Source organism: Juglans microcarpa x Juglans regia, chromosome 5D (assembly GCF_004785595.1).
Source record: "Juglans microcarpa x Juglans regia isolate MS1-56 chromosome 5D, Jm3101_v1.0, whole genome shotgun sequence".
NCBI classification, from domain to species: domain Eukaryota; kingdom Viridiplantae; phylum Streptophyta; class Magnoliopsida; order Fagales; family Juglandaceae; genus Juglans; species Juglans microcarpa x Juglans regia.
Genome location: NC_054602.1, coordinates 24,527,626 through 24,553,195, shown reverse-complemented (window position 1 = coordinate 24,553,195; position 25,570 = coordinate 24,527,626). Strand labels below are relative to the sequence as shown.

At 38.2% G+C, this 25,570-nt stretch overlaps 1 protein-coding gene across 1 annotated transcript; it reads right to left on the bottom strand.

Moving 5' to 3' along the window:
* Positions 1 to 697: 697 nt before the first annotated feature.
* On the bottom strand, positions 698 to 2,288 carry LOC121264056 (UDP-glycosyltransferase 73D1-like). The gene has a single exon (XM_041167101.1). The coding sequence runs from the start codon at positions 2,213 to 2,215 to the stop codon at positions 731 to 733; it is 1,485 nt and encodes a 494-aa protein (XP_041023035.1). The 5' UTR covers positions 2,216 to 2,288; the 3' UTR covers positions 698 to 730.
* Between the last annotated feature and the right edge of the window lie 23,282 nt (positions 2,289 to 25,570).

Sequence of the window (25,570 nt, the reverse complement as noted above, 5' to 3'; positions counted from 1 at the left end):
AGAGAGAGGAAACCATCGAGGGTGGAGAAGGAAACTGAAGGAGGAAAAAAAAAACTTATCCAAATGGCCCCATTTTCGGCCCTCAATTGCTGGGCTTCTCATGGGCCAGGCCTGGGTTTGGGCTTGGGTTTTCGGTGAACCTGAGCCTTACTCGGCCTGGGTGTTACAATTCCCACAGGTCTGCTAGCTACATATATTGTCTAAATATCAATCCTTATTCATTCCAAACCACTCATCTTTCCACATATTCATAGCTTCACACGTGGGTAGTTATAATACAAAAGCATGAAAGAATATGACAATTAGGAGTAACGTGAAAAAAAAAAAAAAAAAAAGGTATAATTGCGCATGATTTCAGGTATTTTATTGTCTCGTACGTTGTGAGACTTCAAGTCCTAATTAAACAATGTTTGTTGGATTCCGAGCAATATTGTTTCATCTCAGCAGTCATTCATGTACGACCCCGTTCAAGAGAAATAATATATATATATATATATAGATATATTTTTATTCATTTCAAACATACATGATAAATTGAAAACAATAAAAAAAACTCTAGTGATTCTTTTATTCCATCGATCTCCCTACATAATAATCTCATGGCAATTAATTTTAATCTATTCTACAAGACCAGAACTTTATAACTTACGCTTGTTGATTGGCAAATTAAATACATAACATCTTATATATGATTTGCCTTTTTATTCTAAGGGAGTACCGTATGTACATACTACTCCTTGTCTTGAACGGATTGTAATTTGGCTATATCTTCGATAAGGGATGACATGTTCAATTGAGAGGATCCTCCTTTTACCACTGCCCTTCTTGCCATCTCTCCAAGCTCTCTTGCTTTCTTTCTTCTCCTTATGCCTTCATCTCCCCCATCCATCAACAATGCTATTGCCTTCTCCACTTTTTCTTTCTTCACCAAAACTCCAACTTTCTCTTCTTCCCCCCATCTGACAGGAATCTCCACCCCTACTCGAATCCCAATCCTTAGAATTTCTACCACAAGTTTTTCATTCAAGAACTGCTCTGTAAAGAGAGGCCAAGTGATCATTGGCACCCCATGGCACACACTTTCTATCGTTGAGTTCCAACCGCAATGGGTAATGAAACCTCCGATGGCCGGATGAGACAGAATGAAATCTTGGGGAGCCCATCCCTTAATCACGAGTCCCCTCCCTTTGTTCCTTTCCTCAAATCTTTCATTCTCCAGCCACTCTTTCAGCTCTAAATATCTCTCTCCTGTTTTAATCACCCAAATAAATGGTTGTTTAGACGCCTCAAGACCCAGCCCAAGCTCGATTATTTGTGAGGGAACCAGGTGGCATAAACTGCCCAGACAAGCATAAATAACCGAGGTTGGTTCCATCGAGTTAAGCCATCCCAAGCATTGCTGCTCGTTAATTAAGGGTTTGTTGCCTCTCTCGAACTTGTCCAAACTCTCTTTGTTATATAAAGAAACTGGACCAACGCACCACACCTTCTTCTTGATGGCCTTCTCGTACTCCTCAATGATCCCTGGCTCCAATTCATTAAAAGTATTCACAACAACCCCATAAGCCGTTGATTCGGCCTCTTGCATCTTGTCGCGGACATCATCCAAGCCGGGCAGCATAGCAAATAATGAACCTGGAAGCTGGGCTCTTGTTATCTCAATTCTTTGGGGCAGTCCTGGGATCACGAAAGGTTCTGAGTCGGAACTGACAGAATGGTGAGCATTGTAAAATTTGATATTATGGGAGCTTAGAAGCGAGAAACAACCCATCCCGTGGAAAACAAGCCTTGGGATATTGAACTTTTGAGCTGTTTCGGATGTCCAAGAGAGGCACTTGTCAGATATGATGCAAGTTGGAGGGTGCCTTTGATTTTGGAGGTGTTTTTCTAAAGGTTGTTGTAGCATGCTTAGACCTTCATAGAACTTGGTCAGTAGGTCTCGTGAAGGGAGGATGTCAAGATTCTCGTACCCAATAGGAAGTCCCACTTGTTGGCATGGAAATTCCAGTTGAACAAGTAGAATCGGGAGGCCAGATTCCGTTGCTCGATGAATGGCTGTTTCGAATCTGGAGGCATTGTAGGGGGTAGTGACCAAGCTGACAATCACGCCACTCTCTGCAAAGTGTCTGGCCATGTCTATCATCGGTATCATGTGGCCTTGTGCCATGAGTGGTATCAAAACAAAGTGAGGTTGGCTGGTTATCATGGAAGCCATTGCAGAGAGCAAGAAATGATCAATGATAGTGGTTGCAACAGCAGGTAACGATGGATTTTGTTTTGGTCACCAAATTGCATGTGATGTCGAGTAAAATGGGTTGCATTCTGCTGGCCATATATGGGCGCGCGCGAGGTGGTCTGATTCCTTGAGCTAGCTTGGTTGACAACGATTCAGAAAATTGACAATTTCAACCGTTGGCGTCAATTTGCGTCCATGACGAGGCAATTTTCACACGCGCAAAATTATTTCTTTGTACGTGACGATCCTTCCAAGTACGTTAATTGTTCATTCTGAATTGGTTCCGAGTCGCAAGCTTTCGACCCGGCGTGCGCGCAACTCCTCATTATTTATAAGTACTAGCCTATGAATTGAGAATAATTTTAGGTCGAAATCAACATAGTTGATCGGTAGGTCCACTTTTGAATCTGTCTCGTATATTTATTATGAGATTTTTATTTTAATAATATTTTATTTAATTTAAATTTTCGTTTAATCTCGTCTCGTTCAACGAAATGAGACGTAAAAGGTATCCACGAAAATTGGGGGTAGGAGGGTCAAATGATGGTTAATTAGAGGGGAGATTAGAGTGGAGATAATTTGGAATCGAATCCTCCTTTTCTCCCCAATCGACCTCACACATCTGCAGTCAATTGTTTTTCTTTTAGCTCTTTTGATTTTGTAATGTTCCTTTCAGCTCTGCTTGTACTGTAGATACCTCTCTCTCTGTACCGTGAAAATAAAAATGAATATGATTGTTAGAAGTTATTGAAGATTATAAAAATATATATAATAATTAAAAAATAATAATTAATTAAAGAAATTATATAAAAAATAATAATATTTTATTATTATAGAAATCAGTGTGAATATGACTAATCTAATATAGGCTTTAAGTTTTAAGTGATTAGTTAAAAATAAAAAAGTTATATATTAGTCAAATTTTTAAAAATGGAATGACAAATCTAATGTCAATACTCTCAAATAATATCATTGGTTTGTTTTTATCTTGCAGGAACAGTAAAAAATTAATAGAGAAAAAAATCTCACCTCTTGGTGAATGATTATTGATATATATTAGAGTTAGTTTATCTACAGTCCTCAAATAGGAATTGTTCATGCAAGTCCATACAAGTTCATACAGTTATATTTTTAAAAAGATTAAAATTACAATAATATCTTTTTAAAATGATATTTTTTCTTCTTTTACCCTTATTTATCAATGAGACTACACATACAATCCCTCACTCAGGACTCCAAATAAAATTTCTCTATATATTATATGTTTGGTTGTATCTGACATCCTCAATCGTCACCACATATATACAATGTAGTACTATCTTCATCTCTCTGTATCCTGTCCCTCCTTCTATTACTAATATCAATGCCATTAATTCTTGAGATATTTTCAATCTTGCCGTTTTGAATAAGGTTGTTGAGCAGAGTGCTAGCTGTTGGGGATTTCTTGTCTCGCCTAACACATATATTGTATCGAGCCACCATCATCGGAAGAAGCCTAAGAGCAAATGTGACAAGAACATATGGAAGTCCAGGCTTGTATCCATCAAGAAAGTGTCCCTCGTTTTGAGTCTTTGACAGTCGACTTGAAGGGTTGTGCAAATTTTAGTAGCGTCCAGAAAGTAGTAGAGACCGTTCTTGATAATAGCCTCGCTAGGACCCTTATCATTGTTGATTCTAGTACCTACAGGTCATTATCTCATGAAAAAGTCTTCAACCTCGTTATGTTCTTTTTTCTCAGAATTGTTCAAAGAAACGATCGAGGAGTTTCATGTGTGTTCATGCATGAAGCTGCAACGTGTTAATGTAACTCCTCGTCCACATGGATCCGGAGGGTTAACTCATGTCACCTAAAATAATCTCCAATAACACTTTTAAAATAACCCAGAGTCTCCATAATATATTAACCTATTTGTTTAACACAAATATCCATGTTCTAACATAAGGACACATCGGAAGTACCTCAATAATATACATTAACATTTCCACAAAAACTAAAAATATCTATTACTCAAAATACCAAAACAACATAAAATATTAATACTACCAAAAAGACTCTAAAAAACCCTTGTACCCTAAGATACTTAATCTTCTATGATCAACAAAACTTGCAAGTACTCCCTATTCCTGACTTCCAGATGATGCATCAAAATTATCTGAGAAATATTATGGAGATAAGGAGTTAGTTATCAACAACTCAGTAAGTAGAGTACATATACTAGTATGTAAACATGTGTATTTTCAGAATTCAAAATGTAAAACAAAATATTTACTTTCAGTATGCATAATCAGAACATGTTACCAAAAATTTCATAGCGAAGCTTTCAGATAACTTTCTTATTCAAAATCATTTGGCATATCAAAATTTGAGACATCATCTTCATCATATTAGAGCATCACATCGGGACAGATACCATGTTTAACTCATGTGGTAGGTTTATAAACTACAATTATACTTGTGGTTGGGCCTTATCTACTATTATAACTCGTGGTTGGGCTGTATCCACTATTATAACCCGTAGTTTGGTCGTATCTACTATTTTAACCCGTGGTTGGGCCATAACGGAAACCAAGTAGAACATCAGAATTAAACTTAATCAGAATACAGAGTTAGAATCTCATGCCAAGCTTTTTAGATGCTATAACATATCCAAACAGAGTACTGAATAAATTTAGATCTTTTCACATATTCCAAAGCAGTTTCAGAACATTTTCGCATCACATATACAAATTTTCATAAATTTTATATTCACTCTTTTTGCATAATTCATAAACATAATGCATAAAATTAATTCATATCTTCATTAGTCATGCCAGAAAATACTCTCTTTTATGCATATGCAAAACAAACATTTGAGGTCGTTTTCAAATTTCTTTTCAAAAACAAACATACTTATTTTCAAAATCAACATCATTTCATTTCTTTTGTGCAAAATTAGTATATGAACCCCGTCTACCTGAATTTCTTAACTTTTCAGAATATGTTCACAACAGTATCAAACGAATATCAATTGTTACCTATAGAAAATTCATGTAACTTTAATAAATCTCTAATTGAACAGTTATTTCATAAGTACACCTGAAATTCTTATTTTAATACCTTAAAATCTAAAATTTTTCTTAACCCAAAAATATCATTGTTTCCTAACTTTTATTGATATCAATTAACTCCTTCCAACTAATACATTAATTGTAAAATATTTCTGTAAAAATATAATTCTTGTACTATAATAAAACGAGACTAGGCCCAATTAAAACATTTTACAAATTATCGGCAAACCAGTTAAGGCCCAAGCTACAATTTACATCCATAAATAAAAATACAAAATGCTTATAACTCAAAGGGCATAAAAGTAATTTCATCAAAATTATTCCCACATACCAAGCTTTATCATTTACGGGAGAAAACTACGATACACTATTCCCAGTTTAAAATAAGCTCCATTGTGCAAGGAGGGGAAGTATTTACCGAGAGGACTTCGTGTGATGGTGGCTTGGGTGCTGTGAACGGCGATGGTCACGATGGCAAGCTGAGCACTAGTAAGAGAGAGAAAGGGTGATGTGCAAAAGAGAGAGCGGACGGAGGGAGAGAGAGTAAGCCCAGAGAGCGAGAAACGAAGAGGGTGTTGATGGCTTACCGTGAGAAGGACGACGAACTTGGGGTGGCACATGCGGCGGTTTCTGTGGAGGTAGAGGCGAGGTGGAGGGCTAACGACGTAGTTGGCTATGGTGACTTGAGGAGGTGCAGTGGATCATATGTGCTCTGTTTAGGGCTGTCTAAAACAGGGGACAATATCTAACGACTTGTGGTGGTGTTGCCTCGTGTGTGGGTCGGGCACGGTGATGATCTGAAGGAGGAGCACTGAGAGAGAGAGAGAGAGAGAGAGAGCGAGAGAGATGAGGGAACGAAGAGTGAGAAAGAGAGACCACCACGACGTGAGGGAGAGGTGTTACCGAGAGCGAGGGCGGTGGGTTGAGGCGGGGGCAGTGCAGCACGGAGGTGCAGGGCGTAGTAAGGCCGAGTTGTGGCAGTGTGGTGTAGACATTTTCCTACGACGAACGAGGGCTGACACGGGCTTGGGAAGGAAGGTCTACTATGGAAGTGCTCTGTTTCTTGGTGCAAAAACAGGGGCCTTCCGTGAATTCGAGGGTGGTTTTTTTCGACGTGGTTAGGCTCTCGGTGATGGTGGTTTGCAGTGGCTCACGGTGGTGAGTGGGTGCTCTGTGTTTTGGTGCGGGAAATAGAGGCTTATGGTGGCTTGGGTGCAATTGGGTTTAACGATGGTGGTGCTACGGTGCAAGAGACTGCGTGGAGGAGCTTGGTAGGAAGCTCTCGTTCGTTGCTTCGGGCTGAGCTGCTGGACGGCGTGGGTTGTTCACGGTGATCTTATTCTGGAAGTGAGGCGTGGAGAATATTACTGAACATAAACTAGGCAGTGAAGTGCTTCTGTTGGCGGCTACGTAAAAGAGTCTTTCCATCGAAAATTCCAAGTGATGGCAACCCTAGTTTAGAAGATGGGGTCTAACGTGTACGTGTCGTATGTATATAGGGACAATTGTCGTGAAAGTAGAGGGAAAGAGATGTGCATGCAGTGGGAAGTTAGCTACTGTGCTTGTTTCCTGAACACGTGGGGACGTGGGACTCAGTGTTGTGTTGGCCTCGTCGTGCTTGATAGAAATTTACGTAGAAGGTGCGACTTGATTTACATGCATGGGTCTAAATATATAGAAGGCAATGGTTTAAGTAATTTTATCACGAAAGGAGACTCTAAAATTGTAACTCTATTATGCTTAAAACAAATTGGACACGTTAATGGGTTCAGGCTCGATAAATAATTTAGGCCATAAATGAACAAAATAAATCTCTCATCCAACAATATCTTCAATGTTTAGAAACATTTTACTAGGATAAACTCTAATTATTCCGGCCCTACCTTGGTCTATGATTTATTATTTGGAAATTCGTCCAATCATTGAGCCCAATAAAAAATTTATACTTTACCAAAATAAATTTTTGACCTCGTAAGTTACTCTAAAATTACTTATTAGAACTCAAATGAGATTTTCATATATCAGCCCAAAAATATTTAATAGACTTGGGCTGGGCCCGGGTGTTACGGTTAGATACATTAAAACAAGAAATGCCATATATACATGTTGACAGGGAAAAAGTGAGTGGATGCCAACAAGTCAAATTTGATATTTCAAGGTCAGGGATGTTTGAACAAAGGGGCTTCAAAACAATAAATAGTGATAGCAAAGTTGGCTTCAAGGCGTGTTACAATGTCGCTTTCTTTAAGACAATATTCACTCCCACCAATAACAGTATGCACATAGGTTACAAGCGAATTTGTCTCTATCATATAATAAAGCCCAGAACAATTTTGTTTGTCTTACTGCATTATGCATATACGAAATTAGACTCCAAATACCCTTAGATTTCACTATTCAACAAATAAATTAGAAATTTGTTCTCTCGAGAATGAATCGATTCTAACGAGTTTTTAAGAAGTGAAAAATTTGGGAGAGAATTTTGAAATTGAGTTTTGGGATCCTTAATTGGCAGGTCAATGAGTCTATTTATGGATGGCCAAAATATGTGAACGAAAAGTGATTACTTTTTGTTTTTATAAAAATTGTTCGAAATAGGTATATATATTGTGTCTGTTGCCATAAAACACAGCAATTGAACTTGGTCCAATGGTCACCTCGTTTCTCTTCCAGTTCGTTGGCACCAGTTCGAGTCACTTGGGGCGTGCTTTGGAAATTTTATTTTCCTAAGCACTATAGTGCTTCATGCATGCATGCGTGGAGAGAAATTAAAAACCACTCTTGTCATAGGGTGACTAACCCCAACCCTCTCGATAAACCAAGCACATCAATACCACTAAACCAGTGAATGACTCATGATGCATGAACGAACCGAAACTATTATAAACCTTATAATTAAACTTTCCATATATTCTCTTTTCAAAATAATTCACAACTTCCAAAATCAACGCAAAAATATTATTAATAAATATAATATATAATTAATTATTCTGAAAATATTTCCAACAAGAAATATCTGAACACAACTATAGCATGGAATGAAACTGCAAATTCTATGGAGAAAATTAAAAACCACTCTTGTCATGGGGTGACTAACCCCAACCCTTTGGGTAAACCAAGGACATCAATACCACAAAACCAGTGAATGGCTCATGATGCATGAACGGACCCAAAGTATTATAAACCTTATAATTAAACTTTCCATATATTCTATTTTCAAAATAATTCAAAACTTCCAAAATCAATCCAAAAATATTATTAATAAATAATATATAATTAATTATTTTGAAAATATTTCCAACAATGGATACTTGAACACAGCTATAGAATGGAATGACACTGCAAATTCTATTGGAGCCTGGAGGGGCTGCCTGTAACACCTCAACCCAGCCAAGCCCGATTTCTAAATATTTGTTTGGACTTATTTGTATGAAAAGACTAGTTGAGTTTTCGAGTGTTTTTTTAAATATACATTACGGGTCTAATTTATTTTTGAAGAATCCAACCTATGATTTATTTTTTTTAAGTGTTTGTTATTTTTGTCAAACGAACTCTAGAGTCCATTTCCCATTAAAATTCTAGAACCCATGTTTTATTTATATATATATATATATATATATATGTATGTATTTTGCAGCTTTGTATTTGTGGGGAGATCTTTTTTCTTTTTTTTTTTTTTTTTTTTAAATTCTAGTTAGTTTCAGATGCCCTTCACCACGTTCAGATAGTTTGTTTTTTTTTTAAAATCCCCAGCCCCCACTTCACACCACTCCCATAGCCCATGCATGCACGTCTCTATCCCATTAGGGTTTACGACAGTTGGTATATATATATATATATATATATATATATATATATATATATATATACACACATGCATGAGTTTGGACGTTCATCAAAACCTCATTTGTTTTTCCTAATATAGGGTTGTCGTGCACCTCTACCAAACTGCCTATCGATTTCCTTTGCTATCAGTCACAACAGTTTTGCTACTAGTCACAGCCATTTCAACTTAAGCCTCAGCCATGCAACAAGACCACCAATTTTTCTTTTCTTTTCTTCCCACCACCACATGACGCAGACCCCTCCAATTCTCGCAACACCACCATCACTGAAACCCTGATCAAACGCATGCATGTTACACCATCGTTGAGATAGTTGCCAACCATTGTTCGTCGTTGTCCCTGTACCACTCAACCACTGTCGCAGGGGACCAATGTACACTATTGCTGCATCGAAAGCCCCTAGCCTCCATCTCCAAGTAAAACCAACGCCACAACCAATCCACACGAAGCCGTAACCAACCCGTACATTTTAGCCCCCACAAGTCATCTCTGCACAACCCTCAGAGTATATCAATCATGAGCCAGACACCCTTCACAGTAAACCACCACCACCAAAAGATAGCTCATTACAAAACTCCTCCACACGAGCCATCCTGCTTGTTCTTCCTCAGCCAACAACAACAACCCTCAGCCTCGGATGCACTGCTACCAAACCTGTCCAGCAAGCAAATCGAGCACTTCCTCCTCCGTAGTACAAACCATTTCCACCGTGTGCCACAATCCCGATCTCATCGAAAAGTCACAGCGGGAACACCCCTGTTTTTGGTCTCTGAAAATAGATCATTTTTTTTTCTCAACCAACCTATTGCCCGTAAGCCACCGCCCCACTAGTTGTCGCAGCCACAAAAGACACCACTGAAAATAGAAGACGCCGAAGGACAAGCCTCCACCTTTGGACACTGCCCTAGATGACGCCACCACCCTAGTCCTTAATGTCCTGTCGTGCATGTTGCTTATCCCTCTCATCGTGTTCTCCACTCTCTCTCTATCTCTCTCTCTCTCTCTCTCATCTTAGAAGTCCCAACACCATTGAACCCAACCGCGGCACCATCAAGATCCACCCAGACAGCACCCACATGTAGCCTCACGATAAGGATCCATGCACCTCTCTGCTCAATGAAGTTTGGTTTACAAAATAGAAATATTTTCTGTCTCTTGTAAGGGGGAGTTTTGAAATTATAATTACGTTTATGCCCTTATTATTACTTTAGGATTTGGGCTGTTTGGTTTCTGTACTGGAGTGGATATTTTTACAGTAAATATTTAAGTAGATATTGATGGATTTGGGAAATAATGGTATTTTAAGGTTCTAAGAATTTTAGGTATTGAGGAATTAAAATAGGTTAATTTTAGCATTTCAAGTTTAAATATCAAAATACGCGTTCAGCTAGAAATTTATGAAAATTACGTGATTACTTTATAGGAGACGATTTATAATTGTTCAACATTGTTGAGGAAAATTGTTGAAAATCTAAGAAGTCCAGATAAGCGGAGTTTATATACTAGATTTGTATCAACAAAATGAAATGAGGTTAACTTTGAAAAAATGCACGTTTGTTTTTGAAAAAAAATCTAAAAACGACCTCAGATGTTTGTTCTAAGTATGCATAAATTCTATATAGGAGAAAGTATTTTCTGTCATGACTAGTGTAGACATGAGCTAATTTTGTGCATTCTGGTTCTGATCTAAGTAAAAAGAGTGAATATGAGTTCCAAAAAGTTTTGGTTTGATTAAATGAAGAAGTTTTGTTTATATTCTTCTTGAATATGTGAAATGATCTGAAGCTGTTCAATACTTGGTTTTGATATGATGTAGTTTGACATGAGATTTTGAATTCTGATTTTGTATCTGAATATGATCTGGTTCCAATGATGTTCTGTTCAGTTCCCATTACGGCACCGCCATGGGTATAATAGTAGCATACAGCCCAACCACGGGTATAATGGTGGTTTATAACCCTACCACGGGGGTGAAACATGCTATATGGCCCAACCACGGGTATAATGGTTGTTTATAACCCTAACATGGGGGTGAAACATGGTATACAGCCTAACCATGAGTATAATAATGGTTTATGACCCCACGGGATGAAACATAGTATACGTCCCAACCATGGGTATAATAGTGGTTTATAACCCTACCATTGGGGTTAAACATAGTATCTGTCCCAATGTGATGCTCTGGTATGATATGAAGATGATGTTTCAGATTTTGATATGTCAAAATATTTTTGAATAAGAAAGTTTTATGAAAGTTTCGTCCTGATATTTTTGGTAAAATGTTTTGATTCTGCATTCTAAAAGAAAATTTTTTATTCTACATTCTGAATTCTATAAATGCTTTTGTTTACATACTAGTATATGTTCTTTGGTTATTAAGTTGTTGATAACTCACCCCTTATATCCACAATATTTTTCAGTTGAGGATCAAGATTATAGAGCATGGGTGAGGTGATTTTAAGTATAGTAGATTAAGCATAGAAAGTTATTATGAGTATTGGCGATTTTTATTAAGAAATTTTATTGTGTATTGATGACTTGACATTTTGGAAAATTGGTTATATAGGAGAAATTAGTTTGAATCAAAATTTCTATATGATATTGGGAATTTGGAGTCTATAATTATATTGTTGAAATGTGAGTTCAAGTGATAGGAACTAACTTTCCTACCCGTGTGGGACCGGAGAGTTATAGTTGGTATCAGAGACAAGTTTGAGATTATGCATACTATAATAATGTGTTTAATGACATTTAAGGTTTTAGAATTTCGTATGCACTAGGATATGATTTTGAAGATATTTGGTTTGAGCATTTGCAGACTCATGGTAGGTGGCCTACGAAATCTAAGGTTTTAGCGTTGTAGATTTTGAAAAATGATTTTTTATGACATTTGAGGTTTTAGATTCAATAGGCTTATTCCGTAGACTTTAGAAAATGATTTATATAAGATTTAAAATTTAGAGTTTGAAGGTATACCTAAGCTTAATCGAAAGTCAGGTTTGATGTTCAACAGACTATAATATATGAGGTTTAAATATCTGTGGGTTAGGAAGTTAATTCAAATTGGAGGTATAGAAATTTGAGGACTAAGACATCGCTCACATTCACAAAACTTTTCATCTCTTCTCATCTAATCATTACAACTTTTCAAAATTTCGATACAAAATAAAATAAGCAATTCAACTTTTTCAATTCTCAAAATAAAAATAATATTAAGAAAATATATTCAACAATATTTTATTCAATTTTCAATTTTTATCTCAACTAATCTCATCTAATCTGAGAAAACAAACGAGGCCTAAGGGATGATATGTGAAAATTTGAGGTTTGAGATTCTGCAGACTTTATAGATTGAGGTTTTGGAAATATGAGGTTTAGGGTTTCTACATATTTTAAAGACGAGTTTGATAAGGTTTGAGGTTTAGAATTTTGAAGGTCTGTGTAAGCTAAATGGAAAGATAGGTTTGAGGTTTTGTAGACTATAACAAATGAGGTGTCGGATATCTGTAGGTTTAGGTAGTGACTTCAGATTTGAGGTATAGACACTTGAGGACTAAGAAATGATTATGTGGAAATTTAAGGTTTAGATTTTGAAAGTGTACATAAGTTTGATCGAGCGCTAGGATTGAAATCCTGCAGTCTTTAAAAATTCAGCAGGTTCGAGAATTTTGTAAAATTTCTGAAAGATGATATTTAGAGGTTTAGATATCTGGTTGACTTCATGGAATAAATTTTTGGTTAGAAACTGGAGGTTTAGACTTGTGACATTGATGTTTTAGAGGAATTATTAGGCTTGTAAATCCAATGTGGAGGTTAGTTCCTTTTAGATGTACTTGATTGAGATACAATGCTTTTAGGACTATAAGTTATTAGAGTGCGCAATAGAAGCGTGTTTTTGGTGATATGTTAGTCCAAGAGTTCATTTTTCTATTTGTTTGAGGTTCATGGATTATATGGACAATTCAAAATTATTATTAGGTTTTTAATTGTGTTTATGAGGTTTATAGTTTAGACCTAATTTGGATCTTTTGAAGTGCGATACAATGTGTGCAAATATGTACAAAGGATTAAGTGTTTGAGACTTGAGTTTAGGTGCAACAAATTTCGAGGACAAAATTTTCGTAACAGGGGGAGGATTTGACACTCGGACCCAGCCAAACCCGATTTCTAAATATTTTTTTGGACTTATATGTATGGAAAGACTAGTTGAGTTTTCGAGTACTTTTTTAAATATAGATTACAGGTCTAATTTATTTTTTTAAGAATCCAACCTATGATTTATTTTTTTAAAATGTTTGTTATATTTTCCAAACAGACTCTAGAGTCCCTTTCCCATTAAAATTCTAAAACCCATGTTTTATTTATTTATTTATTTATATATATATATGTATTTTCTAGCCTCGTATTTGTGGGGAGATCTTTTTTTTTTTTTTAAATTCTAGCTGGTTTCAGTTGCCCCTCACCACGTTCAGATAGTTTTGTATTTTTTTTTAAAAATCCCCAGCCTCCATCCACTTCACACCACTCCCGTAGCCCATGCATGAACGTCTCTATCCCATTTGGGTTTATGGTAGTTGGTATATATATATATATACACGCATGAGTTTGGATGTTCATCAAAACCTCATTTTTTCCCAATCTAAGGTTGTCGTGCACCTCTACCAAACTACCTATCGGTTACCTTTGCTACCAGTCGCAGTAGTTTTGCTACCAGTTCTCCTTAAGCCTCAGCCATGCAACAAGATCACCAGTTTTTCTTTTCTTTTCTTCCCACCACCACATGACGTGAACCCTACCAATCCCCACCATCACCGAAACCCTGACCAAATGCATGCACGTTACACCATCGTTGAGACAGTTGTCAACCACTGTCCGTCGCTATCCCTGTACCACTCTGCCACCATCGCAGAGGACCAATGCACACTGTTGTTGGATCAAAAGCCCCCACCCTCCATCTCCAGCCCACACGAAGCCATAACCAACCCGTACGTTTCAGCCCCCACAAGCCATCTCTGCACCACGCTTGGAGTAGATCAACCATGAGCCAGACTCCCTCCACCATAAGCCACCACCACCGAAAGATAGCCCACTGCAAAACTCCTCCACACGAGCTATCCTGCTTGTTCTTCCTCAGCCAGCGACAACAACCCTCAGCCGCCCAACACAACCTCAGATGCACTGCTACCAAACCTGTTCAGCAAGCAAATCGAGCACTTCCTCCTTTGTAGTACAAACCATTTCCACCGTCTGCCACCATCCCCATCTCATTGAAAAGCCGCAGCGGGAACACCCTTGTTTTTGCTCTTTGATAACAAAGCATTTTTTTCACAACCAACCCACTACCCCACCAGTTGCCACGACCACAAAGGACACCACTGACTGCAGAAGATGCCGAAGGACAAGCCTCCACATTCGAACGCTACCCTGGAAGACACCACCAGCCCAGTCCGTAACGTCCTGTCGTGCATGGTGCTTTTCCCTCTCACAATGTTCTCTGTTCTATCTCTCTATCTCAGAAGTCTCACCACCATTGAACCCAGCCGCGCCACCATCGACATCCACCCAGACAGCCACCACACATAGCTTCACGATAAGGATTCGTGCACCTCTCTACTTAATGAAGTTTGGTTTACAAAATAGAAATATTTTATGTCTCTCGTAAGGGGGATTTTTGAACTTATAATTATGTTTATGCCCTTATTATTACTTTTGGGTTTGGGCTGTATGGTTTACGTACTGGAGTTTATGTTTTAAGTGAGCTCAGTTTATTTTCAAAATAGTCTAGAAAATTTATTTTTACAATAAATATTTAAGTGGATATTGATGGATTCGGGAAATACTGGTATTTTAGGGTTCTGAGAATTTTAGGTATTGAGAAATTAAAATTGGTTAATTTTAGCATTTCAGGTTTAAATATTGAAATACGTGTTCAACTGGAAATTTATGGGAATTACGTGATTATTTTATAAGTGACGATTTATAATTGTTTGGTATTATTGAGGAAATTTCTTGAAAAGCTATGAAGTCCAGTAAGCGGAGTTCATATACTAGTTTTGCATAAAAGAAATGAAATGAGATTGACTTTGAAAAAATGCACGTTTGTTTTTGGAAAGAAATCTGAAAATGACCTCAGATGTTTGTTCTGCATATGCATAAATTCTATATAAGAGAGAGTATTTTCTGTCATGACTGGTATAGACATGCATTAATTTTGTGCATTTTGTTTCTGATCTAAGCAAAAAGAGCAAATATGAGATCCAAAAAGTTTTGCTTTGATTAAATAAAGAAGTTTTGTTTATGTTATTCTTCAATATGTGAAATGATCCAAAGTTGTTCAGTACTTGGTTTTGATATGATGTGGCATCTGAAAACTTTGGCATGAGATTCTGAATTCTGATTATGTACTTGTTTTATTATGAGTATTGGTGATTTTTATTAAGAAATTTTATTGTGTATTGATAACTTGGCATTTTGGAAAATTGGTTATATTGAGAAAATTAGTTTGAAGTCTATAATTATATTGTTGAAATGTGAGTTTAAGTGATAGGAAGTAACTCTCCGACCCATGTGGGACAAAGGCATTACATTGCCAACAGTTCTTTCGTTGCCCTTTGCACCAAAGTTCACTGCTTACAACATTAGCTTTTAAGGTAACCCATCTTTTCTAAGTTCATAATGATGTAGCCCATAACTTTACAGTGTATACATGTACATAGATACACACATTCACACACACAAAATTATTTTGGGTGACATTTTTTGGGAGTTTTTGCCTTTAATTTGGTGATTTTTTTTCTATTTCTTTTAAAAGAACACAACTCCTTCCCTACCCCAGAGAATAGTTGGAAGGCAGACAGTGGCGCTTCAAATTGCTAGTGATAGGTTTGCATTATATAGATGTGGATTTTATGGAGCCCAAGACACACTTAATGACGATGGTGGGAGGCATTATTTTAGACAATGTTTCATCCAAGGATCTATCGAATATTTCACTTTCGGAAGTGCCAGATCTTTCTATAAGGTAGGAGTACCTGATCCATCAAGAACAGGTTTTGCTAGTTTGTTTTCCATTTAGGCATTCGACTTTAACATCATCTTGTTTTCATCTATCCTGCTAGAGACTGATTCTTCCTTTATGTTGTCTAACTAGAAATTGATTCTTCTTGTTTTCATCTACCAATCCTAGAAGTTGTTGTGATGGTAAAAGTCTCAATGACACATTACGGTTGAAGGTTGCATCGATCTTTGTCACTACTACTAAACTAATTCAACCTAAGTGTCTAAGAAAAAAGAAATCAACAACCTAAGTTACCTATATATGTATCTCATTAGTGATTTGTACGTACGCTAAGCAATAAGATTAGAATATTGACATATTGTTGTAACAGGGATGCACCATTTACTCAACAGAAAAAGAAGTCTTGAGGGGAATTAGCAGATTGACCATAGCTCAAGGGAGGTAGTCGATGAATGAACAAGCGGATTTTTCCTTTGTGAAATGTAGCATCGTTGGGAGTGAGTGTTATGAACAAGCAAGTCTTTACCCTTCCCATAAATTCGCCCCCCCTCATAATCTAATTTCTTTGTTAACCCCCCGCCCCCCATCGTCTCTCTCTCTCTCTCTCTCTCTCTCTAAACCTCCATACACATATTATTTTTTTACTCTCTCTTTAACCTCCACCCACAACCACTGCTCCTTGTTGTTTCATCATCATCAACGACAATATTAGGTAAATTCTCATTTCTCATAAATATTATATTTAATGAATTTTGAATATAAAATTTGTTAAGATTTGAAATTGTGAATTGTTGAGAATATACCTAGTTGATTAGGCTGTTAGGGTGTATTGAAGATGAAATTTACTATTCAAGTGTTGGTGTTGGGTATTATCTAGAATTAATCCAAGTGTATGTCACTACTATATGGTTAAGTGTTGAGCTTATTTATGTGAAATAATAAGGGAATATAGGCCAGTGTACTTGCTATCCAACAACATATTTGTAACCTAGAAATTTGGAGTTTATCAATTTTGGAAGATAATCTTTTAGAACAAGTCTAAATTCATGTTATTAAGGATTGTATGAAATTTTAGAGTTAAGTACAATCATTTTTAGAATAGAAGTTGACGGATTATGATGGCCTTGAAGTAGGTTCCAAGTGACCGTTGGCAAAGGAATATCTTGACTATTTTGATTAGAAATCGAGGTAAGTGGCACTTTAATGAGCTTTTAATAAAAGAACTGTTGGTTTTGTTTGGAATTGTGCACTTGGGTATTATATTTCAAACTTGTGTAAGCTTTAGATTTGTGCACATTCTTATGCTATTTTGGCTCTGCTTGTGGGATTTGTGCAGATTTTGTAATGGTTGAAATTTTTGAAAATGTTATGTGGCTTATTAAATTTGAAAGTTAATGTGAGCATGCTATTTACATGATATCTTTGTGGTACAAGGGACGTGATATCTTCGTGACATGATATCTTTGTGGTATATTGATGCCGTCATGGCATGGTGTCTTCGTGGCATGATATCTTTGTGGTATGTTGGTGATTTCCATATTATAATATGGTCTTGAATATGATATTTGGCTAAATATGTTAATTGAGATAAAATTGTATTACTCACATTATTTTATGGGAAATTTATTCACTTGCTTATAGTCAAGAGAATTGCCAACTCCCACACTACTATTAAATTGCTACTTACTAAGCACGTGGTAGCTTACTATTTCATTTCACATATTTTTCAGAGTTGTAAGAAGTTCCTTCCTTTGAAATGATAGTTTTGAGCCAAAGATTCCATAGTGGACTTGGTTTAGTCACTTGAGGTTGGAAGTTTTGGAGATTTATGGTTTTGTTGCGTGAAAATGATTTTGGTTGTACAAAGAGTTTTCTTATGGTCATATTTGAGTTATTTTACAGTTTTTGTTGGAGTATCTATTTTATAATTATTTAGAATTTAATGGCTCTAGCCGAACTTGTGAACGTATTTTTTATGATCATTGTATTATAGTTGTGAATAGTTTGGAGATTGTGTACTTGATATATATTTGTAAAAAGGGAGACAGTTTTAAAAATATAGGCAGAACTCTGTCTGTTTATGGTTTTGGGTTTGGGGCGTTACAAAAGTGGTATCAGAGTTTAGGTCTATGATTTTCTAGACATTTTTTTTTATAAGGTGGGGGGTGGGGGGGGGGGGGGGCTATCGAGGATATCTCTCCTCAATCAACGTCTTCACATATGTGCCATAGTTGACCCATAATTATAGGAGATTGTTCTCATTTGAATATTGCATATTCTTTCCATTTCTGTTGTAATTACCATTGATATGTATTCAATCTGTACATTCTGTAAATTATATAAATGAAACATATTCACCACTATAAAGATGTGGTGGTTTTTATCAAACATTCTCATGGTATCACGAGCCTATTGGATTAACATCCCTTGATCTCAATGGCTTCAGATTCCTCCCCCACCCTTCTTCCCTTCAACACCATGATTCACATGGTAACCATCAAGCTTTCTTCCTCTAACTATCTTCTATGGAAAAGCCAACTACTTCCCCTTCTTGAGAGCCAAGAATTGTTGGGTTATGTTGATGGCACCCTTGTGCCGCCACTATGTTTTGAACCTGCCGACTCTCATATGCCAAATGACAAACACTTCGAATGGAAAGCCACTGACCCGCATCTCCTCAACCTGTTGCTCTTCTCCCTCACCGAGGAAGCCATGACTGAAAGCCACTGGCTCGCCTTGGAGAACCCCTTCAACCACCACTCCAAAGCCCGCGAACTCCGTCTCAAGGATGATCTCCAGTTGATGAAGCACGACTCCCATCCTATTGCTGCGTATGCCAGAGCCTTCAAGGCTCTCTGTGACCAACTCCATGTGATTGGTCGGCCCGTTGATGGCACCGATAAGGTGCACTGGTTCCTATGCGGCCTAGGGTCTGATTTCTCGAGCTTTTCCACCACTCAAATGGCCCTAACCTCTCTCCCCTCATTTGCAGACTTGATCTCTAGACTCTTCTGCCTCCTCTGCTACGGCGCTTACTGCCACCAAAAACTTCTCTAACTGAGGTGGCTCCTCTCGCAACCAGCGACGTCGCAACAGTGGCCATGGCAGCAGTTCTTCTAGCCGCGGACAAGGAAGTTCCAACTCTGGTCAAGGGTGTCTTCCTCAACGATGCCAAATCTGTAGGATGGAAGGCCACTACGCCAATCGGTGCCACCAGTGTTACACTCGGAGTGAGCCCTCTGCTCAACTCACCGAGGCTTTCACCAGTTCATGCTCTCTCTCTGAAGATGTGGCCTCGGATTGGTTTTTGGACACTAGGGCTTCGGCCCATATGACAGCGGACCCTTCTCAATTGGATCAATCAACTAATTACATGGGTAAGGATTGTGCAATTGTCGAGAATGGTGCTTCTCTACCCATTACCCATACTGGTATAATTTCTCCTACCCTGAATATCCATCTCTATGTCCTAGTTGTTCCCCATCTCACCAAAAATTTGTTGTCAACTAGTAAATTACATCTGATTTTCCTTTATCTGTTACATTTACTAATAATTTGTTTACTATTCAAAATTGCAAAACAGGAAGGGTGATAGCAACCGGCAAACATGATGGAGGTTTATATGTGCTAGAGTGAGGCAATTTTGCTTTTATTTCTATCCTTAAAAATAAATCTCTTCATGCTTCATATGATTTTTGGCATGCACAACTTGGACATGTCAATCATTTTGTTGTTTCTCTTTTAAATAAAAAATGATAGCTTTATCTTACCTCTTTGTTGCCTTCTCCTGCATTGTGTAGTACATGTCAAATTGCGAAAAGTCATCGTTTGAGTTATTCTCGTAATGAACATAGGTCGTCTAATGTGTTAGATCTTATTCATTGCGATATATGGGGCTCTTCACTCGTCAAATCAAATTTAGGTTTTGCCTACTATGTTCTATTTATTGATGACTATTCATGCTTCACGTGGCTCTACCCTTTGAAATTGAAATCTGATTTTTATGATATTTTTCCTTAATTTCAAAAATTTGTGGAAAATCAATATTCTACTCTTACCAAATTTTTCAAAGTGACGGAAGTGCTGAATTTACTAGTAATTGCTTTAAAGCTCATCTCCGTAATTCTAGCATTCACCACAAGCTCTCCTGTCTATACACACCCGCCCAAAATGGTCGCGCAGAAAGAAAACACTGCCATGTGACTGAGACAAGATTGACCCTTATTTTTCATTCCCACATTTCTCCTTGTTTTTGGGTTGACGCCTTCAACACTGCAGCTTACATAATCAACCACTTGCCCACACTGCTTCTTGGAAGTAAATCGCCTTTTGAGATTTTGTATGGTAACTCTCCGAATTATGAAAACTTTCATCCTTTTGGTTGCCGTGTCTATTCTTGTTTACGTGATTATATGCCTAACAAACTTTTCCCTCGTAGTATTCCTTGCATTTTTTTGGTTTACAATCCCTCTTACAAAGGGTTTCATTGCCTTGATCCCACCACTTCTAGGCTCTATATCACTAGACACGCTTAACTTGATGAAACTCATTTTCCTTCCCTTCATACCTCCTAAGCTCAGCCAATATCCTCACTTCAATTTTCCAATTTCCTAGAACCCAGTCTTCCCCATAGAAACCTGCCTCCCTCTTCCCCTAAAACCCATTCCCCACACATTACTCAATCTGGGTCTAGCCCGTGTGTTATTTGTATTGATCCAGTGAATGAGTCATTGCAGGTCCTCGATTCCCTTGCAGGTCCCTCTTTGCAGCACACGGCTCCTAGTCCGCCTCCTTCTGAGACCAATGTAGATTCCCATTCTACAAATTCCACTCCTGTTGTAGTATTTCCATTGGGCTCTCATCTTATGCTCACAAGAGCCAAAGCTAGTATTTTCAACACTCGTCATCTAGCGAATCTTAGTTTATTGGGCTCCTCTGGTCTTCTTCCTGCTCTTCTCGCATCGACTGAGCCTAAAGGCTTCAAATTCGCTACTAAGAATCCTGCTTGGCTAGCAACCATGGATGAAGAAGTTCAAGCACTGAAAAATAATCGTACTTGGATTTTGGTCCCTCGACCCACCAACACCAACATTGTGGGCTCCAAACGGGTTTTCGGACCAAATACTTGCCTGATGGATCATTGAGCGTCTCAAAGCCCGCCTTGTTACCAAGGGCTATATACTAATACTTGGTCTTGACTACACAGATACTTAGGCCTTGTTTGTTTTTACAACTCATCTCATTTCATCTAATCATTACAAATTTTTTAGATTCCCACACAAAATAAAATAAATAATTCAACTTTTTCAAATCTCCAAACAAAAATAATATTAAAAAAATATATTCTAACGATATTTTATTCAACTTTTAACTTTAATCGCAACTCATCTAATCTCATATGTAACAACAAACGAGGCCTCAGTCCTGTAATCAAGGCTACCACTGTCTGTGTTGTGCTCTCTCTTGCCATGACACACAAATGGCCTTTTCGCCAACTTGATGTCAAGAATGTGTTTCTAAACGGTCATCTCACTGAACATGTTTATATGAAACAACCTCCTAGGTACATTAATCCTCGCTACCCCGATCATGTCTGTTAGTTGAAGAAAGCACTCTATAGTCTCAAGCAAGCCCCACGTGCCTAGTTTCAACACTTTAGCTCTTTTCTAATCCATCTTGGTTTTTCTTGTAGCCGTGCTAACACTTCTCCTTTTGTCTTTCATAAGAAGTCTGATATTATTTACTTGCTTCTTTATGTTGATGACATTACTATTACAGGCAACAACTCATCTCTTCTTGATAGCTTCACTTGTAAACTCAATTCTAAGTTTGCTACTAAGGACTTGGGTCGAGCTCAGTTACTTGACAGTAAGCCTATTCACACTCCCATGGTTGTTTCTCATCATTTGTCCACCAGTGGTCCTCTGTTTTCATATCCCACTCTCTACAGATCTTTTGATGGTATACTTCAGTACTTGACCATCACGAGTCCAGATATTGCTCAAGTTGTCAACTCTGTTGGTCAAGTTTTGCATGCTCCCACTGAAGATAACTTTCTTGCTATTAAGCATACCCTCTGCTATGTTAAAGGGACACTTCATTTTGGCTTAATATTTCATCTATTCGCCTCTCCTGGTACTCTCGTTGCCTACTCTGATGTTGATTGGCCTGGATGCCCTGATACTCACCGTTCTACTTCTGGTTATTCTATTTATCTTGGTGATAATTTGGTTTCCTAGAGTACCAAGAAGCAGCCAACTGTCTCCCGTTCCAGCTGTGAATCTGAGTATCGTGCTCTTGCTTTCACTACTGCTGAAATCATTTGATTCACTCATCTTCTTCGTGATCTCCAGGTTCCCATTCCACAGCGACCTCTTCTTTTATACGACAACAAAAGTGCAATCTTTATTAGCTCCAATCTAGTTTCAAACAAGCAGACTAAGTATGTTGAATTGGATTACCATTTCCTTTACGAACTTGTTGTTGCTAGCAAACTCCGCACACAGCATGTCCCTTGTCATTTACAGGTTGCTGAATTCTTTACCAAAAGTGTCCCAAGACCTCTATTTGAGTTTTTTTTTTTTATCCAAGCTCCACGTTCAATCCATTCCAACGCTAAACTTGTAGGGGGTGTTAAGGATATCTCTCCTCAATCAATGACTTTCCATATGTGCCATAGTTGACCCGTAATTATAGGAGATTGTTCTCATTTGAATATTGCATATTCTTTCCATTTCTATTGTAATTACTATTGATGTGTATTCAATTTATACAATCGGTAAATTATATAAATGAAATATATTCACCACTCTAAAGGTGTGGTGGTTTTTATCAATCATTCTCAAGGGTTTCAAACCCAGGTGTAAGGAGATTTTGCCCCCACTAAGCCCAAGAAGCCTGTGTATGAAAGAGAAGTAAGACCAAAGGCCCAGCCTAAGGCAAATAGTTCCCAACCTGGCCCACTGGAAAAGTCCTCTAGATGCAACCTACAGGAGGGATGGTGTTGCAGGGGATGAGACTCGTCAATCTGAAGGCCCGTCGAGTAGTGTCCAGCCCTTAAGTGTACACTGACATAGCAGGCGTAATATGCAAGGAGCCTTTGATCTACTGACAGGAAAGATATCAACGGGCCATAAAGAAGACAATCAGAGAGAAGGAGGTCAGAGAATCACACCACATTAATAGCTCCACTATCCAGGCAACACGCCACATTAATGACTCCATCACAGAGTCACGCCACATTTAAAGATTCTGACACAGGAAACAGTACGAAAGACGCGGACTTCATAGGGGCAGGCACGATCTATCCCCCCATACTTGGAGTATAAATAGCAGATCTCATATACGAGAATATCATTCTCTGATCCCTAGACTCCATTACTTATTTAAAAACTTCCACGAATACTTACTAACTTTGGCATTAGAGGTTACCCAACCCAAGGCCACCCTCTCCAAGTTTCACTTTTCTCCATCTTTTGTAGGCTCGTTACCGAAGACCTGAGTTGTTGGAGCCTGGCCCAAAGGCGTGCGAAACACGACGTTAATAGTAGCGTCATCTGTTGGATCGTAATTGATCTTGTGTGTCTTTCTCATGCCTGCGACAACCCGTTTCGAGAAACTCAGAAGAAAAATGGGAGATGCCATGGATGTAAGGTTGAAAACTATGGAGGAATGGGTAACAAAGCAAATCGGCGAAGTGCAAACACTTTGCAAGGAAAATGAGGAACTCAGAAAACCGCAGTAGGAGCAGGACGGCGGAGCAAGATCTAATGACAGTGAACATGTGGGGTCTCGAAACATGCAAGCTGGACCTAATACAGAAGAGGAATAGAAGAACATGCAGGACGAGCTCCGCAATCTCAAAGGAAAATATAAGGAGATAGCGAGGAAGGTGGGTACATCGTCACCAGTAGACCAGTTGCTCACAAGCACGGGTCTACCCTATACAGAAGAGGTGATGGCAGTGCCTTTACCACCAAAGTTTAGGGTCCCTGCTATGGAGATATATGATAGAGGAAGAGACCTTCTTGAGCACCTGGAAACTTTCAGAGCTCATAGGATGCTTCATGGCTTCCCAAGGGAAGTAACATGTAGAGCGTTTCTACTGACCCTAAAAGGGCCGACATGTGTATGGTTTGGGTCACTGGCACCTGGATCAGTGGACAACTTTGGCAAATTGGCTTGATTGTTCCTGACCCAGTTCATGTCTAGTCAAAGGAGGTGGCGTACCTCCTCACCATCAAACAAACAGAGGACAAATGCCTGAAGTCCTACCTATCTTGATTCAACAAGGAGCGCATGACCACCGATGACCAGGATGAGAAGATAACTTTGGCGGCGATCTTGGGAGGAGTTTGGCCATGATCCCAGTTTATGGCCGAGTTGGCCTAAAGGACTCTCGTGACGTTGCGAGAGTGCATGGATGAGGAGGCCGATAACTTCAACAACGTAGAAGACACCCTTCGAGTGTTGACGGAGCCACGAAGGAAGAAAGTGGAGCGAGCAAAAAGGCAAGATGACCTGGGAGTAGTGCGCCGCTACTGCACATACCATTGGTCCACCTCGCATCTCCAAGGAAGGAAGAAAGATGACGTCGCTCCCCAGCCTGAAGACAAGAGTAGGAAAGAAAGGGAAGGTTGAGAGAAAGGAGCTGGGATCGTGGCAACCGGCAGAGGCAAGCAGACAATCCTCAGCGACGGCCAAAGGTATGGGAACCATAGCCAGATTGTGCTCGTTCTCCACCAAGGCAGGAGCCCCCACTCGGGGTGTTGAGGATATCTCTCATCAATCAACGTCTTCCCATATGTGCCATAGTTGACCCGTAATTATAGGAGATTGCTCTCATTTGAATATTGCATATTTTTTCCATTTCTATTGCAATTACCATTGATATGTACTCAATCTATACAATCTGTAAATTATATAAATGAAACATATTCACCACTCTAAAAGTGTGATGGTTTTTATCAAACATTCTCAGGGGGTTCGAACATAGGTTTTCCATTTGGAGAACCGGGCTATATCTCATTAGACCATTAAGCTCTTAGCGGCGATTCTGTAAACACTTAGGAAAGGATGATGATTACAGTTGGAACATAGGACACCATAGAATTAGGATTTGATCCTCATTATATGTTGGCTTGGATTCCAATTGAAAGTCTTCCACATTAATGATCTTAATCTTCATTAATCATTACTTAGTGGGGTCAAACCACCCCTTGTAAAAGTTGATGTGCTAGCTAAATCTTCTTCTTTGTGGATATAGTCTCTCTTTTTGGATATGAAGGGATCACAAATTATAAAAGGTAATAATGACCCAAGACAAATATAATATTCTTATTTATTTCAACTATACATAAATTGAAAGCAATAAAAAATATCCCAGTGATTCCTCTATTCCATAACATGCTATAATACATAATA